This window comes from Triturus cristatus, chromosome 9, assembly GCF_964204655.1.
Source record: "Triturus cristatus chromosome 9, aTriCri1.1, whole genome shotgun sequence".
In the NCBI taxonomy this organism is placed as follows: domain Eukaryota; kingdom Metazoa; phylum Chordata; class Amphibia; order Caudata; family Salamandridae; genus Triturus; species Triturus cristatus.
Window position 1 is genome coordinate 63,266,072 of NC_140592.1, and position 19,106 is coordinate 63,285,177.

The 19,106-nt window shown below is 46.3% G+C and overlaps 1 protein-coding gene across 2 annotated transcripts in view; it reads left to right on the plus strand.

The window, feature by feature from the left end:
- PLXNA1 (plexin A1) overlaps positions 1-19,106 on the plus strand; it is a 507,337-nt gene that overhangs the window by 473,525 nt on the left and 14,706 nt on the right. For both annotated transcript variants that reach the window (XM_085624414.1, XM_085624415.1), the window contains 4 exons: positions 7,479-7,638; positions 8,545-8,648; positions 9,879-9,975; positions 18,137-18,327. In XM_085624414.1, the coding sequence (XP_085480540.1) occupies positions 7,479-7,638; positions 8,545-8,648; positions 9,879-9,975; positions 18,137-18,327 (552 nt within the window). The remainder of the gene's footprint in view (positions 1-7,478; positions 7,639-8,544; positions 8,649-9,878; positions 9,976-18,136; positions 18,328-19,106) is intronic.

Below are 19,106 nucleotides of genomic sequence, written 5' to 3' on the forward strand. Positions count from 1 at the left end.
TTGGTTCAAGAATGTTTCATTGTCACGGAGTACTCCTTTCGCCTCTTGTACCAGACCGCAATAATGTCTTCAAATACATTTACAATGTTATCAAAGAAGGCAGAGATGTTGCAGCCCATCCAACAGTGCCTCCTTGTAGTCCTCCTCTGTAGCATCCGTGACCGTATTTGTATCTGGACCGTACTTGCATCTGGACTATCACTCACGGTCGCATTATATTCTAATTATGTGCTACAAAGATCCAGGGTATAATATGTGGTATACACTTAATGGCATATCAAACAAATCTGTGTGTATCATTGTCCCCCCTCCTGTTTATTAAGCTCTATTATTGGTGCAAGATCATTTTCAGACCCTTTTCACAAATAGCAATTATTTATTTCTGTTAAGTAATTAATTTTGTTTAGGAACCATTGAGAACAAAATGGCTGCCAGTATTTTAAGAATGGGCAGGTCACAGAATGTGGAGGGGAAAGTGGGCAAGAGCACAGTGGCTGGGTGGTCAAATGGACTTAAACATGTCACCAAAGGAATGGGTTTAAAGATGGATTTAAATAAGGAGCATTTTATGGTGTTAAAGGAGGTGAGTTTAAGGCGGGGCTTAAGCAATATATTTTAAAATGGTCTAGAGGTAAAGACTTTCAGATGGGCTTGTATGAAGGATTTTAAGATGGGACTAAAGGAAAATAATTTAAGATTGGAAAAGAAGGGAAAAAATAGGATTGTAGTAAAGGAAGAGATTTTAAGATCGCATTAGAGGGAAGAATTTTAATACAATCTTAATGTTGAAGATTTCAAGGTAGTGCTAAAGGAAGAAATTTGAAGGGAGATAGACGTAAAGATTTTAAGATGGCTATGGTAAGAAATTTAAAATTGAGATTAAAGCGATCGACCATAAGATGATGCAGAATGGATATATTTTAAAATGGCGCTTAAGAAATTTGAAAGATTGGGACCCAAATCAGCCTTGGGCAGGAAAAGATTCTTAAATTAATTTAATAAGGAAAGAGAATGACAGTGGTCGGGAAATTTAATGGAAGCTTAAAGAGTTGGGGAGGGTTGGCACGTTGGTGATGGGCAAACGATGTAAAATACCATTCCTGGTTTGAAAAAACAAAAAACGATTTCTGATTAAGATTTTCCCATAACCCGTGGAAAAATATTCTGCGCTCCAGGCTAGACCTCTCACTGCTGTTCTCCCTTCTTCTAACAGTGGGCCATAGTGGATGTTTCAGGGACAAACTGATGCTGCCGTTTCACGATTTGCCGTGATATTATATTAACCCTGCATCTTACTGACATAAAAAATGATGTTGAAGTGTGAAACACACACATGGAATAGTCTATCAGAGTCTAGGAACTGTTTTGTGTGCACCATGAGGAAGGCAACGTGAAAGAGTTGTATCAGCATTTAGTGTACCGCTAGTCCCGCCTTTAATTTTTATCACGATGTAATATTTCTCTAAGCAGTAACTTCAGGGAGGGAAAACTTATCAAGTATCACAAGGTTTGGTGCGGGGATGAGTCCTTTGACCTTAACCCCTTCGGTGCCACGCCCTTTCCCCCTCCTGTGCCGGGCGTTTCCTTAGTGGGCGGGTTTCATGACGAGATAGTCTCGTCATGGGCACAGCGCGACCGTGCTCCATGACGAGACTATCTCGTCATGGGCACAGAAGAGGTTAAGTCTGGCATAACATAAAGAGGTGCTTCGCCAACATAGCAAATTCAGTTCTTTGAATAAAGACTTAATATCTCTCCTCCAATTTTTGGCTTGGCCACGATTTGTAATCACTGTCCTTTGATGGGATTCTTGTTTAAGGTGGGACTCAAAGGCTACCGGTTCCAGTACAGTCCGCGTTTGGTTGAGCCAGTGCTTGGTGGGTTCAAAGTATCGGTCGCACAGGTTGTTCACAATGCTACATATTCTAGTCGGATACGTTTGATCTAAAGAGGTATAAGTAGACTTTAGGTATGGAATCAGTCAGAACATTGGATCTGTGGTACGCTGTGTTGCGATTTCCCCCATCTAAAGATGTATTTCCAAACAAAAATGCTGCATCACGTAGTAATCCCGTGTTTTTTTGCGGTGCAGTCATGCACAATATGTTGGGTGCTTGTACTTTGTATTCCCATATGGTATGGATTTTAAGGCAATCCTATTTTAAGACTGCTCAATTGTTTAAGAAGTCCTCTCCATTTGGGGCTCCATTGTTGTTAGGTGGATGTTCTGAACTGTGGTAAAGTTAATTTGCTGCGCGTTCACATCCATCACAGGTCAGAGGTAACCCCGAGGCATAAACTAGCACCAACTCTGCTTTGGATGACACAACAACCAGACGAATGAAGGGAATGTTGTCATCTTTGGACCTGCATGTGTAGTGTATTCCGAATTTTCTGTGAGACCGCATTGAAAAAGCTTGGTCTTTTATTCAGTCACTAACTTTGATGTCAACAGAAGACCTAAAGATCTATAAAAGGCAGCAGCATTTTAGAATTGTTTTTCTACCATGAAAGATGGGCCTAGTAATAATGTTGGAGTCCGTTTGGACCATACAGTGGCATTAAGTTGTACTTTCCGTTTTATACCTTTTTGACATCTTAGAATTTTCTACACTTTCGGATACGTTTTGACTTTATATTTCTAATTTTCGTATTTATTTTAAATGTCTAGTATTCTGATTTTTGTTCTTGCCCACTCACTTCACTTTATTTTTCCGGACTTCATAAAAAATGGGCACTGACGAAGAAGCAAATGAATGTTCTGTCTGCCGCGCAACCAGGGCCACTTGAATTATGCGACAGGAGAGGGGCAAATTTTGCATCAAGGTTGAGAAAATTATGCGGCAGGAGAGAGGCAAATTATGCGGCATAATGCTGCACATTTTGTAGTAGTAGTACTTCATTATTTTGTCATGTTTAAACTTGGTAACACTGTCTTGGCATTGGCTGCACCTCGTTAGCACCAGTATAGCACTCAAACATAGCAATGACCAACAGAAAGGTGAACACTCCAGCTTTGCAAAGGCCCTTCCACTGCGTGGCAACACACATCGCGGCATTTTCAGTAACTTTTGAACCATTGGAGCTAGAAACAAAATTATTTTTGTTCAAAACTGCAGATTATGCGGCAGATGATGGATTATGTGACATCTTTAATTAAGCAAAAATCAGTCTCATAATTCCAGTGGCCCTGCGTATAACCTCCCTAAACCTGGTGGGAATTTTATTTGTTTGGGGGAGCAAGCCACCTTTCTTAAGTCTTACGACTTTTTAGCCATTGGGGAACACATTTTCTCCGAGGCTTTTTCCCAGGACCTACTCGCCCCTGAAAGTTGCAGGAAAAAAAGCTGCTCTGTGCCACTCTAAGGTTGGTATCGTGCAGGTCTTTGAAAGTAGGTACATGCTTCTCCGCAAAGGAGAATGTGTATTAGAGGCAAATGCAAGTGCAGAATTTGAATCCGCGAATGTCCTGAGGGCAGCCTTTGTTTACAATTCTTCCTGGACCTCGTATGGCATGGTTCTCATTTCATTTTGAATTATAGTTGATATTTGCCAGTAGGTATGACAACAAAGGTGTTTTTTTCACCTGGCTGGGGCTTTTCAGAGTCATGGAACTTTTACCGGATTGGAATACGCGGAGTTGTCTCGGAGGATATCTGTAGTGCTAATTTTTATTCATGAGCTTTGGAGAATTTGATTAGATTGAGCCAGATATCAGTGTGAAGGTTTTCAAATATTGCGCCAATTAAATTGTCACAAGACTGGTTCACTGTAGGCAAAAGTTTGCAGCAGCAGGGTTCTGCATTAACCTTTAATGCCGGGGGCCGCCTTCTATTTGTTTGACTTTACTTTTGATTAAATGTGCGATGCCTGCTGTTGCTGAGATTCGAGCTCTCTCTTCCAGCCACTGTTTTTCTGTTCTACCCCAAAAGGTATGAGGATTTTACTGACGGTAAACAGCTTAAGGGAAACCCAACATGGGCCATGAACCTGTGTCTATGCTGAGGAACCTCAGAGGGCGTGGGATGCACACTGAGCATCTTCAGCTTCTGATGGGGAATGTTCAACATGCAAGAGGTTCCCACCTCTCTGTAGGTCTGATGTGAAGGCCTTGTATAGAGATTGTTTCGAGAAGGTTTCAGCTCTACTACTGTTTTCTCTTTGTACCCTTGATTCGTATGAGGTCCCTCTCTTTCTGTTTCTCACCGTCCTCCCCGGCTTGCCTGTGAGGCTACGGGAATGGTGCGGAGCCTTCGATCTGGATTATGCCGTTGTAAAGATTCAGCACCACTTCTCCACCAATACATGGGCCTACTCACCCTGTGTTACAGGGAGCGAGGTGAAACTATCACTTGGAAAGGAAAACCTGCTCTAGGGTCCTTTTGCTATTCAGACCTCCCAAGTTCAGCAGGCTCTCCTTTTAGGTTAGCTTCAAAGTCTTTGGGACATCGTGGGTCATGTTCTCGAGTTCCACCAAGATGAAAAGCTGCAAGGACATTGATGTGCTTTTTATAAGTATACCTGTCATGCACTAAATCCACGGTAGGCCTCTGCAGGCAGGGACAAACCCTCCACACATTTGAGGATTTGGGATTGAAGTACAAAGTGACTCCCTTCATGGGCTTGCCTCTCCCGCCCTCTTGGTTCAGACAGCTGAAAGACACAGAAGCAGCAGCTAATGTGCCGAAGACTTTGGAAATCCAGCAGCTTTGAGGATATTGGGTCCACAAGCCAGATGTGGTGCAAACCTATGTGACCAGCACGAACAAAGCCATGCACATCTCAGTTAGATAAAGAGAGCTTGGGGTCACAGAGATATTCCTGAGTCTTAAGTCCACTTCCGTTGTGTCCCACACTCGGCTTTTGGATTGTGGTAGAAGTGAAGAACTTTCTGTATGACTCTGTGCCTCAATTTTTTTCTAACTCCATATTTTTACTTGGTGTTTTCCTCCCCAGAAAAATGTCTTCTGCTAGACGTTCTATAATGACCAGGACCTTCGTTCTAAATGCACACAAAGGAAGAGAAGCTTGAATACCAACACTTGGAGGGTGAACACCATCTAGTAAAGAACTGAATGTAATGGGCACAACACTGCCCAAGAATACTAAGAAATACCACTCGAGGCCATTAGTACCAATTCAGCATCTTACTTTGTCTTGAATCCACTCCGTTGGTTATCAGCAACTACCAAGTGATGATACTGGGATATCTTCCCTTGAAAAGATTGCCGCTCTCGCCATGGAAAGGAGCCCTGAGGTGCGCAAAGCGAGCGTGTGATTAAACTCACAGCCCACCATTTTTATGAACGCTGATCACCTCTTAATTCTTCCTCTTGGTTTAGGCTCTTGGGAGCGGTGTTTGTCAAACCCAAATCTTGCCTGTATCCAACAAAGGGCATACCGCTTTCACTCTTAAAGGGTATTAAGTCTTCCTGGGGCGCTGCTTGGATAGATCTGCATCTCTCCTTCTCTTAAATACTCACACTGGATAAATTCCTCTGTTGGACTATCTTCTCCACAGTATGTGGCACTGCACATTAACCAGCTCAAAGCTATGGCAGTAGTAGTTCCTCATCATAATTTCCTTCCAGCTCTAGCAGGAAAAATGTATATTTTCCAAGACTGATGCCGCAACGGCAAACTATTGTAAAATTGTCTTTTGCTGACAAGTCGAATGGGATAATTGACTCGTGGGTATCTCCACGGCAAAACGAACGGGGTAGATGCTATCAGTGTGGATGTTGAACACCATGTGATCCTCTATGAAAATGAACGACATCAAGATAGTATGGATCAGTGCTGAAAATTTTCGACATTGCTTATATCACGCTCTGTGCTGTAGGACGAGTAAAATATCAAACGCATACATCGAAATGACAACTAATTAAAGCGGTTTTCAGCATCTGGTTAATTAGTTTCAATGTCTCCTTGTGTATGGAAAGCCTTTTCCTCCCCAAAAACTTCTCTTTGGGTACCAAGGTCAAAGCCTTGTTTAGCAGGCAGTGATGTCCTTCTGGCGTAAATCCAGACTGAGGTATTCTTGATAGCCTTTAAAGATGATGTCATAATTTAGAAGGTTTATATAACATACCAGATTAAGTCCATTTTAGTATATTCTCCTACTGGAGAACAAGCACAGCTGTATGGCTCTGAAAACCCCACATAAACAATTCTGCAGTGTTTATAATGCAGAATACCTTTTATTCTGCCATTCGTCCCAGATCTATATCTTTGTATTCCATGTGTATGTTTGGCCTTGTTATCCTGATGTAAGTAGTTCGTTTGGTGAGATGGGACAACCTGTGAGAGACCTAAGCATTGTGTGTAAAAGTCAACTTTTGTGATGCTGTTTCGAAATCATTAGTTACACTTGGCGATATCTCATCTTAAATAAACTACCGCGACCAGAAAATTGATGCATCAGACTTTGTACCCCTATCTTAAAAAATATATACACCCTCTGAGCCCAAGACCTCCCTGCCCCTCTGAATACTTATTTAAATGTATTTTAAAATGCCAGCCTTTTCCCAGCATCCACTTCGCAGCACCCGTGATGCATGGGGCTCTAGTTTAGATGTGCGGCCCCCTCTATGTTGAATCCACTCATCAGTCTATACTTCCATGTCTTGAATCTACTAGTCCTAATTGACTTTCTGGGTTTACCGGTCCATGCTGTCCTATCGTATACATTCTGGTGGTTGTTCTCTTACAGGACTTGCCTACATTCACCATTCATGATCCACTAGTCTCCCCTACTCCTACTACTCCTCCCGAGGCAACGAATGACCAACTTCCTTGGTCATTCACTGTCTACCCTAAAACTAGTCCAGCCCTCTGTACTCTGCCTAACTAAAAAACGTGACCAGTACTTACAAAAACAACTTCGATGCGTCATTCCAAGCTGATGCTGTTCACGGTGGAAAAACCATTGTTAAATGTGTGCTACTCTGTCTTCTGACACTTCAAATGATTCCAAATCTAAGAAACTTTTCTTTCAGAACATTGTGGCAGCATGCGTGAACTCCATTGACAAAGTAGAAGGAAACGAATTATCCACTACTGCTGTATAACATTTGGAACTGAAATGTCTTCTTTAGTTTGCATCTTAACTGCAACCGAGACGCCACCATACTAGACTCAGCAAATATTTAAACTCCAACCTACCTTTGTCCACCTACCAACCCTACTTCTGATCCCAGGGCAAGTGGACCACTCCACACCTATCCCCGACCGTGCCAACTGTCCACGTTCCTTGAGGAGCCTAGAACGTCTCCCACTCCATAATTCACTCTGTATGTGGGAAGATACCTTTATCGCATTAAATATTAGCAGTGGGCAGTCTGTGAACGTATGCTATACTCGGAAGGGTAGGTAGCAGTGATTGTATTTCTGCACCTTGTGTAGTGTGGTTGGTCTACTGAGATTTTGATGGTAAGTAAAGGAGACTATTCAACTTCATGTCTTTCTTTCCCCAACAGACATTGAATTGTGTGAACCCGGAAAATGAGAACGGGCAGGAGATCCCAGTCAAGGTGCTGAACTGTGACACCATCACGCAGGTGAAGGAGAAGCTCTTGGACGCGGTCTACAAAGGCGTGCCGTATTCGCAGCGACCGAAAGCCAGCGACATGGACCTAGGTGAGATGGCAGAGCCTTTATGTGGTGGAGCACATGGTATGCAAGCCCTGGCAGCCGATGTGATGGATCTTCTTGGTGCAACGCCTCCTTTTACTACAGGGAACTATCTGTCGAGGCCAGCATGCTTATTACGGCAAGCTGCGCTGCTCGCTCTTGCTTTTAACCGAATTGTTAACCTTGAGCCAGCAACCTTGTTCCTAGCACACATTCTCCATGCTCACTAATGAGTTACAACTACCAGCATATCTACTTTGGGGTCCTCAAATCCAATTTCTACATGAATTATTTGAGAATTTTGCTTTTGCGTTGAAGTTCAGACACTTGCGCTGCCGTTCAGCCCTGACCACCAACCATGCGCTGTGGTTCAGAGCATCTGCCCTGGAGTTGTCCGAACCTGTCTTTTTCATGTTGCTTTGCTGTCTGATGATCTAGAGCCCCCCCCCCCCCTTCATGTGACTACAGTTTGTTGTGATCCTGTGCTCGTATTTATGTATCTTTAAATGTTGGAATTTTGTGGTTCATGTATGTTGTGGTTTCAGAGTGGGTTTAATCGACCACAGCCTCATGCCAAGATTCACTTAATATGTTCAAATTACCTTGAGTTAACTTGATTTCCTCCACATGCAGTCTTTTTGCTACCGTAATCCTAACTCTTTTGGAGGAGAGAACAGATTCAAATTTTGGGCAGTCAGGTACACTTCTGATTCCAGCTTAATATTGTCCAAATAGAGTATTTTTTGAGACTTTTATTATGTGGTGTGGCCTCAAGGCGGGCTCTTATGTAGCCAGATCCTGTGTCAGTATAGCTTCAGCAGTCAGTCACTGGTTTTGGGGGATCTAGAGCTGGCCTCGGTGTTCCAACTTGTAACCTGTTGCTTTCTCTCTCTTGTTCTGCATCGCCAACAGAGTGGCGACAGGGGAGGATGGCACGGATCATACTGCAGGATGAAGATGTTACCACCAAGATAGACAACGACTGGAAACGACTCAACACCCTAGCCCACTATCAGGTGAGGAAGCTCTTTTTGGGTGGGCACGGAGGGTGCGGCGCAATCTGCCTGGTGACCACGACAAGCAGACTTCTCCCGGTGGCTCCGCCATTGCAGCGTTGCCGAGGTTATCGGCCTCCCTTGGCCTTAGTCAGGTGTTGTGAAACTTTCCTGGGAAGTTGGCTTAAGCATCTCTCAAGGATCACAGATGTGAAAATATTAACGCCCAAGAACGTTGCCTGCCAACAATCCTAAAACCAATAATACGCACAGAGATGCTCGTTTGCGCAAATGTTTGCCAAGAAATTGATTGGAAACAGCACGCAATGAGCTGCATAAATGGAGTAGTGTTGGTCATAGTTACTGACCATTAGGCTGCCTTAGGGTAAGTTCAGTGATCAGGCTGTGGGTATCCACCTCCCGTGTGGTCTTGTTTGAGCACAGTGTAGCCCCCACCGCATCAGAGGTCCAACTGTTGCCGCTGTGCTGGGGATCACAGTCAGGATCTTGTACAGCTGTCTCGGTGTCAGCATAGGGGCAGTGATCAGTGTTAAAAGCCTACAGAGCGCCTCCTACACATGCCCTAGTGGGTAAGTTAAGGAGGCTGTAAGGTTCTAGTTTGGTACTGGTCTTTTTAGTCATTGGATGTTGGTCAAAGTCTAGAGGATGCCTGACCAAGGAACAGGTATGTTACACGTGCATAATACAAGTTTATTTTTGAGTCTTGTATAGCCCTAGCTAGATTCAAGGGTATCGGAGTGCTTTACAGGTTGTGAGAGTAAGTTTACAAGAGGTCAGGTTAGATGGGTATAGAAGGACCTGTGCAGTCTTTGAGGCGTGAGGGCAACATTTGCTGAGGGTTCATATATGAAATGCTAAATCTGGCCTTTCTGTAGCTGTGTTAATCAGCTATGCAGAGAACTCAAGCCAAAACATGTCGGGTGCGGGAAGCTCACCCAGTCCTGTTTGTATCGTGATATGATGGATGTCTGATTCCGCGTTGAAAATGGGGCAAATCAAAAGTACAAGCACCAGAATCTTTAGAGCGACACCAGAATTGGATAAACTCCTCACACCTAACATAGGACACCTTGAGAGCGCTGCAGAGTGATGAAGTGTCTCGTCTCCTTGGCTACTCTGTGGACCAGGGCTGCCTCTGAGCCATCATGATGGGGCCGGGGACAGCTTCTTGTATGGTGGTGTACCATGCTCTCTGTTGTATTCTCATGCTGTGTGCCCTTTTGTTTTCAGGTGGCGGATGGGTCTTCCGTGGCGCTGGTACCCAAACAAAACTCTGCATATAATATCTCCAACTCCTCCACCTTTACCAAATCCCTCAGCAGATACGGTGAGTGAAGGCCGCTTGGCCACAGTACTGCCATGGTTTCTGCTTGCTTGCACTATGGAAAAGAGTCCACACATTGGTTGTGTGGGCGTTTAGGCGTGGGTAACATAAAAGTGATTTTAAGAACAGTAACTTTGGTGGAAAAAGCTTTGTTCTTCAATAACTCGATACCAGCTGAGTACAAATTTGTGGTCCAAGACGGCAAGGCAAAGGCCCAGGGTGCCTAATTTCAGCGGGGTACACTGACCTTGCCTAAAAAATGTATTTTATTCATTTATTTTTATTCCTGGCCACCGGTGCCTGTTAATCTCCATGCGTTGCATAAATGATATTGCTCCCCCCCTAAATAACTACTTATATTTATAGCGCTTAGAAGAGAGACAAAAGAGAACAGAGAGGGAAAAAATGTTGAACGCCACATTTGGGTCACCCATGGCACTTTCTTGGCAAAGGAGGGCTCTGCTGCACGTGCTCAGTTGGTGTTACTTTGGTGGGCTTGGACCTTGCCAGGTATTCTGAAATGCTTCCTCTTTGGTTCTGGCCCTGGTGAGAGCGGGAAACCCAGGGGATGTGTGTGTAGGAGATAATTCAGTCCAGGTGGCACGCGGATATGTTCTTCATTAGGTGCTGTGGGGTTTGTGGGTGTGGTCGTTTGCATAGTCGATCAAGGGGAAATGTAATTTCGATCACTCGGCTTGCAATAATGGTAGACAACCACATTAGGTGAATTCAACTTTCTACATCTGGACAAAGTCCTCGTGAATACGATTTGCTAAATATGGCCTTCGGTGAGGCACATCCCCCTCCAAATCTTGAGGGCAGTGTCTCCAGAGCCATTCTAATAATGTATATCCCATAAGGGGCCACTAATTTTTCCTTTTGAAGCTTTGTCCCTTGATCGCTGCCTCAGACTTCGTTTTCCCACCAAAAGCCCATGATAGCGACGCCCCTTTGATCTTACTATTCGACCCTAGCTAGCCACATTGAAAGCCAATCTCCATTTTACTGGTGGCTAGTTGTGGGAGCGTAGAAATCTAACCAGTTGTTCCCAAAATGGCGTACTCAGTTGGCTTCCTCTCAAGTATACATTAAACAGGCCATCTAAGGGTAGTAACTGTTTCTTCTCTTTAGCTAGTCCTGCATCATAATAGGCAATCTAGTATGTTGCTTTGATGTCAGCTGGATTTTGAGAAGTATTGCGACATAATTCACTCGATGGCCCCTAGAGGTGCAACCCTGCTGCATCTTGAAGTTATAAGGTCCTCATCTACCTAATTGACATCAGTGGCGGCTCATCAGCAAAGGCTGAGGGGCGTCGCCCCACTGCTCAAAAGGAAAAATACAATGAAAGTAACGTAACGTTATTATCATTGTATTTTTCCTATTGTAGTCAGGGGCGGGGCGGGCCGCAGCAGGGGGCGGAGTGGGTTGCGCTCCCTAAATGCTCAGGACTGTTTGTCTGGCCCTCTTGTAAAACGCCTGCCAACCTGTGTAGCTGTGAATGTGCTACACAGATTTCCACTTCGCTTACTACGGACTGGTGTCCGTAACAACAGGAGGGCTGCAGATGAGCTTTGGATGGAAATACTCCTGGGTCTGTATTTCTCTGCCAAAGTGGAGAGCAAAGCTCCCCCATGAGGCATACGGCATCAAATTCAGTCTGTGAGCCTGACTGTTAAATGAAACCTTTAAGAGCTATGAAGAACTTTCAGCTTTGACTGGAAGTATGTAATATGGATCAGTGTAACCTTAATCGCTTTAACTTTTCTAACTATATAATCTGTAATGAAAATGTAATTTGTAAATATGTAACTCAGCATGAGTAGCTGTAGTGGCTATACGTATTGTCTCCTACTACCCTGCACCTCTGAATTTCTCATGTAACGTTCTTCACTATATTGTAAAGCACTGTGACCCTTTTGGGTAATGTCTGTGCTATATAAAAACACATAAATAAAGTGTTGCAAAACAGGCGTGTAAGTGTGACCCATAGGTCCCATGCTTATACTTTTTAAATCTACTTATTGAATGGATACAACAAGAGTTTGTAGGAGGAAGTGACATAATTGCGGGTACCCAGCTATCTTTCACTTACGTGAGTGTAGAAGCATCCCAATAAAATCCCAAGGTCCCTGGACGCAGTGTTAAGAAGGACTCCGTTACCGAACCTCAGACGCATTGGAGAACAGCAGATTCAATGACCATCTAACCTAGTACAACATTGGGCGTTTAATGTCCTAATATGTCTTGGGTAGTCTCCTGTCTGGGGGACACAGCAGTGAACGAACTACCTCTCTCCGGTCATTACAATCTTCTATCAGTTTCTCCTCATCAGTGGATATCCACCACTATTAACCACTCTTGTGCGTCTTTGAGCCCGCGTGCCTGTTTAGGATTGGCCCATTGGTGTTCGTGTTTTGGAATACGATAGCAAACCTAGAGAAAGCTAATGCCTGGTGTCTCCTCCCTTTGGTGCGAGAGCACCTGTCCTATATGCCTTTGGTTCCTTAGCAACCATTTGACCAACACCATCAACACTTTGGAATCCTGTCCCAATGTCCTCACTGAATGTCCTGCTCACTGGACACTGCTAAATTAGGTGAAATAGGTCTTCCCCATTCAACTTGCAACCTTGAGAAGCAGAATATTCAGAGTACTCAAAATATATTTTATAAAAGGCCAGAAGAGTCAATTAGGTGGTGTAAAAAGTTATGCAGAGTAAAAAAAAGGTGACTGCAGTAACTGAAATGTGGCTTTACTGGGATCTTTACAATCACCAGGGCCTTCCATGGATCATTGATCTTTGCTTTGTGGCTCCAGGCATTCAACTTGTCTTGAGTCGTGAGGTTTGATTGGGTTGTCGCGGCAAGCAGGACCCTGTGAATTGGTGACGTCACTCTGCCATCCCTTGTTAAGGCTGGTACTTTCAGTGTGGGCACTCCTGGTCTAACGTGTTGCATCAGTAAACCGTGCATAGAGTAAGTAGGTGCTGCCCCAAAACTGATGTTTCCTCAAAGTAGAGGACATTTCCATTGCTATGAAAGTCTGCCATGTTTGCACACCCCCTGTAGTCTGTCGCATTGCATTCTGTTGTCTCGCAATCTTTTGAAAAGTGACAGCCATGGCAGGCGGTGCTTCATTTTTTAAAACAAAAAGAAGTGCATAGGCCCTAAAAAATTTTAGGAGCCTGCTGTCAGGACCACTGAATTACAAGTTCAGTTTTGTGTGGCGCGTCGGTCAACTCTAAGCATATTTGGTGCAGCGCAGACCGGCCTTGCAGAGCCTCTGTGCTGTCGAAGGTAGTGAGGAAGAAGCAACCTTTGTCGCGCCTCTCCCTGCTGTGAGGCAGCAAGGACAGGCCTTGCATGGTGTATGGGGTCTAAGATGCTGAGCACCGACAGACCTTCTGCCCATCACTGTGCAGCCAATGGTAGTGAAGCAGGGACGGGCCTTGCATGGTGTATGGGGTCTACGATGCTAAGCCCTTTATGCCCATCATTGTGCTCTCAGTGGTAGTGAAGCATCGACGGGCCTTGGATGGTGTATGGGTGCGAAGATGCTAAGCACCGACAGACCTTCTGCCCATCACTGTGCAGTCCGTGGTAGTGAAACCGGGACGGGCCTTGGATGGTGTATGGTGTCTAAGATGCTATGCCCTTACTGCCCATCATTGTGCTCTCAGTGGTAGTGAAGCAGGGACAGATCTTGCAGTACCTGACTCTTATGAACAGATGAGGCAGGGACGGCCCTTGCAGCACTTCTGTCCCCTCTCGGTAGACTGAGTGCAGCAGACTCTGCCCTTACATCGCCCCAGTCTGCTCTCAGTCGAGGCCGTGCTCCAGGGACAAACCTTGGACGCGTGTGCTGCACTCTTAGAGGCGGTGTGGTAATACCAGGCAAGGCAGCGCACCTCTCTGCTCTTAGTTGATCTATTGAGACAGGTCCCCTGTTTGCTTTTGGTAGAGACAGGTCAGTATGGCTGCTGTTTGCTCTCAGGAGATTCAATGCAGTGGGGTCTGCCCTTACAGCTGTTTGTCTACTCGGAGTAGAGGCAGTGGCCTTGTTTGGTCCGTCCGTCCGTTCCCCTATGTGCGCTTGACGGTGGACACGGACTCTTACCCCTGTGTGCGCTCAGCGGTGGGCACAGACCCCCCACTTGTGTGGTCAGCATCACAGAGGCAGCCACTGACACCCCAGTTTCTCTCTCGGTGGTGAGGACAGTCCCCCGTCCCCCCCCCCAACTCTGCAAAGACAGACTCCCAACGGGAAACGGTCACTACAACGCGGCCGTTTCCACGCAGAACAGTAACCACGCATGCATTACAACGCATGCGTGGTTACCACGCATACCTTTACCACGAGATACGTAGTAAAGGCATGTGTGGTAAAGGTAAGGGGGCTTGGGGGGGGTCTCCACCCCCCCAAAAACGGGAGAAAATAAGGGAGGTTGGGGGGGGTTACCACCCTCCCCCCCCCCGCCCCCCCCAAAAAAAACTCACCAGTTGAAGTCGCGATGTGGAGGCAATCGGCGTCGTTAGAGGAACCGGAAGGACACTTCCGGTTCCTCTTTACGACGTGTGAACTGACATCAGAAGAACTTGGAGAGGTAAGGGGATATTTGTATTTATAATTTAAAAAAAGGGATGAGGGGGTTGTGTAGGGAAGGGGTAAAATAGGGTTAAAGGGAGGGGTATTTAAAAAAAAGGGTTTGTGGGTGGGGATCAGAGCGGTATATGGAGAAGGGGAAGAGATCGGAGATAACCTTTAGCAAGAAAATGCAATTAACATGCATGGTTTAACAACGAAAAACATTGTAAAAGCATGCGTGTTAAAGGCATTTTCGAGGTAAAGGTTATGCGTACTAAATGGCATTCTCGTTGTAACGCATGCGTGGTAAACGCATGCTTTACAACGGAATGCGTTGTAAAAAATCATACAACCACTCCCAACAGCCTGCTCTCTAAGGGGTGGCGGCTGCCCCCGCTTGGTCTGTTGGTGGAGGCAGCCCCTCTGCTGCGTCTGATGTTTGGAGCGGAGGCAGCCGTGACCTCTCCTCTCATGGGCGGGGAATGCCCCCGCTCCGTCTTTTGTTAGGGGCAGCCCGCCCCCACAAGCCCCCGCCTGCTGAATGGGGCAGCTCCAGCCCTGTCTTCAGTCAGGGGCACCCACTCTATCGGGGCACCCTCCCTGTTGTCAATGCAGCCAGCGAACTAGTATTCCCTCAGCAGCTGCAGCGCCCCGGACAATGATCTCTGCAGTGGGAGTGCCCCGGGCTCTGCTGCTCTCGGCCGTGGCTGCGCCCCGGGCTCTGCTCTGGGCCGTGGCAGCGCCCCGGGCTCTGCTGCTCTCGGCCGTGGCTGCGCCCCGGGCTCTGCTGCTCTCGGCCGTGTCTGCGCCCCGTGTGCGCCCTCAGCAGAAGCAGCGCTCTCCCATCCTCCTAGTGCACACTTGACATGCCCTCCGTGTTCAGAAGTTGCCTGACAGTTGTTTGCTTTCATTCAAAGGACAGTGTTGAGGTCAAATACATTTTCTATTCAGTGTCTCTAATTAAACCAGAGGAATTCATTTCAAATCAAGGGAAATTTATGGTGATGCTGAAATTCATTATGTGAATCATAATTGGCTTGAAAATGTCATGACTGCGGCAGGCCAGCGTCCCGGGGCCCGAGTCCACGTGCCTGGTGGGATTTAAATAACGCTGTGCATGGTGGGAAGGATGCTCAGCTGGATGCCAGCTCCAGATGGGCTGTTTCCTTTTGCATTGGTCCCACGCAGCATGGTTTGACCGCCACATAGGATATGGGCACTTTTAATGGGCGCGTCAGCATCCAGTGTAAAGAAAAATGCTTGTTCTCTTACCCAATTTGGCGTCATCAACAATAACCAACAGTTCTCGGTCTTTCTTTGTTTGGGTCTAAAACCTGTTGTGACATCATTCACTAGAAGGGCTCTTTAATGCGGCAGCCATTTTGCTTTTTATGAGCAGCACTTGCTTGACGTTCCCACTGCATCCTTTGAGTATTGTTTGTGTGAGTAATGGAGTTCCTTGGGCACAGGTCGCAGGAATGACCACCACAGACCGACCCCTGCCCTCTGGGAGACTGAGCAGACAGGGACCCATCTTGTGTACAGGCACCAAAGCTGTAGTAAAAAAATAAAGCTGGGAAACGTTGGGGCTCTTCTGGACTCTGACCTATGTGCACCTTGTAGGTACGTACAACGTGAACAAACATGGTGGCCAGAGGGTAAGACTTGTCTGGCGTTGCAGCTTCTACTCAAGTGATGCCCCTCCCACCCACCCCCCCAACCAGCATTCTTTACCCTCCGTTTATTGCCTCTGCTTTCAAAACACACTGACCTAATACCCTCTACAAGCACCCCAAAAATCTGTGATGACTACAGAGGAGTCAGGCAGCACTGTGCTTCGGTCTGATAAATTATCCCCAAGAATCTAACCCTGCTGTTGTCTCGTAATGAAATTCAGGCAGTGAATTTAAGATTCTCTGTAGGAAGCCTTCAGGGGGGCCACGCCTGCAAGTCATTAATAATGTAGTTCCTGACTCCATCCTTACAGCTGGGAGTTGTTGCCTCATGGAGGGCTGCTCAGTGAACTTTAAAGAGTAGGAACAGGAAGTGTAAAATGTGTGCTGCGAGAGTAAAGCTTCAGTAGGGTGTACAGGAGGATCCCTGCCGTGGAAGAGCCGGTGTCTGGAAAGGAGCCCCGTTCACGTGGGAATGCCCTTGTAAAGGAGATGTAGGCAGCTTCTGCAAGTGGTTCAGGCTGGTAGTAGCGTGCTTGTCCGGAGGCATGGGCACATGCACCCTTTCGCAGAGGGTAGGGACACAGGTGTTGTCTTTGATTTGGAGACTTACTCACTTTCTTGTTCATCTGTGGTTCTTCCTCCAGAGAAACGTATGCCACACTGGTTGTGTCTCTTTAATATGTGCACTGCATGTGGGGAGGCACTCGCATTTACTGAAAAAATGTAATAATGCTAAATTCAGCTCTGTGCCCCACCCCCACCCCAACAGTATTCAGTCTAGACTCTAGACCAATGTGCAATAAAGTAACACCAGCCAAAGTAAACTTAACGAAACTGGTGGCCAATGGGGCAGGGTGAGGAAACAGTGGTACTTACATTTGCTGTTGGAGGACTGGTAGTGTGCCCAGTCCATAATTATGTGCACGGTCCAAGTGGTGGGTCTCTCTGAAGGTCAGTGAACATTTGAAAATACTCTCTGCACGAGTCAGTCACTTGTTCAAGGAGACTCTCGGGACTGATCCTCCCCTGCACTCCACATGAATGAGGTGCGCAAAAGAGGTGGTGTTTATTACACCGGCCTGCACCTTTGATACTCACCAAAGCACAAACACACTGTACTTGCTGTAGAGGGCAGACCATACAGAGACCCACAACAAAGAAATAACCATGTCACACATAGACTCACAACAGCAAAACCATGTATACTCCATGCACACTCAATACCAAAACCACACTCCATACATAGACTGCAAATCCGCACACAGACACACAACAGTAAACCCATGCATACACCATACTCACTCACAACAATACGCCCATACACTCTCCATACACGCACTCGCATCACATACCAGAGGTGACTGTCGTCTATCGCTTGCCATTTAAATGGACATATGACCAACAAGAGCCAGACCCACACCTCGAAGAGTTTGACCCTTTTACCTGTTTCTGTAAATTGATTGTATCACACTGGCTGCACAATAAATGCGTGTGAGCTGTCTGGTGGCTGTTGGCCAGAAAATAAAAGGCATGATATGGGGGACCTGCACATCCAAGTAATTGTGTAGCATCGTGTTACTTTGTGTATCGCGCACTGCACTTGCAGGGTCTTTCTTTTCTTTTCATATGTTCATAAGCTTGTTGCAGGAGGCACTTGGTGGAGGGACAGAAGTGTGGGGTAAGCTCTGCTGGGTCTCATAAATTGCTGGTGATGAAAGAAGTGAGGTTTCATGGCTTTTCATAAAATGAGTCTTGAGGGGCTGTGTTTATCCCAGTGAAGTACCCCTTCTAGGCTGGGGCAAATGAACAACCTTGCCATCAAACTGCCATCTTGTGATGATGTTCACCCTCCCTTCATCCTTTTTCTGATGCCTGCCCTCTCTTGTTTTATCCCCCTGTAGAGAGCATGCTCCGAACCGCCAGCAGCCCAGACAGTCTCCGGTCCCGGACGCCGATGATCACGCCAGACCTGGAGAGCGGCACCAAACTCTGGCACCTGGTGAAGAACCACGATCACCTGGACCAGCGGGAAGGAGACCGAGGCAGCAAGATGGTGTCGGAGATTTATCTGACGCGTCTGCTGGCCACCAAGGTAAGATCAAAGGAAGTTGAGAGGTGGAAGGCAGAAGTACTCGGAGTAGTCAGCCGTCCTGAACGTACCTCGTGTGTTGCTCCTTGATTGGCTTTGAAAGGTGGATCCAAGCAACTCACTCTAGAAGCAAGCTGCCAACGTGTTCTGCAACTCCTCTTTTTCTCTAGTGAATAGTGCAGCAGTCCTACGCACTCTGCACTTCATGGCAGCCCTGTTTTTTGTAAAATGTGGTACCAAGTTCCAGTAGGGGCAGTTGCTGTCTGGTATCAGTGGCGATCTTGGGCACTTGAATCGTAGGCAGAGTTCTTGGTGGCACAGCTTTGGCAGAGTAGAGAGAATCTTTACCCCTGCTCTTACAAAAACCAGAAGTGAGCCTCACAGTTTGTTCTAATGTCACTAGTGTATCTAAGCAGTTATTCCCGGATACAATCCATTATGACCAACCTCGCTTGATTGAAAAATCGAATTCACCACCTCTTAGAATGACGAGAATTGTCAATGATAGTGAAAAACTGAAGCGGGCTGACGTGTCAGAGGGGTTCAGGCAGACATAAAGGCCTCACTGGCATCGCCCGGTTCATAGCAGCAAGCGTTGGTTGCCGATGCAGGCAGGTCATGTACTGTCACCAGGCAACGCAGGACACGCCCCCTTTCTGCTTCAAGCAAAGGACATAGAAAAGGTACTCGTGGACCACTGAACAGAAATGGAAAAGCTTAGCTGTCGTCAAGTACCCAATGGAAAGCTGCACATGAGGCGCTAAAGCTACCTTTTACAACCC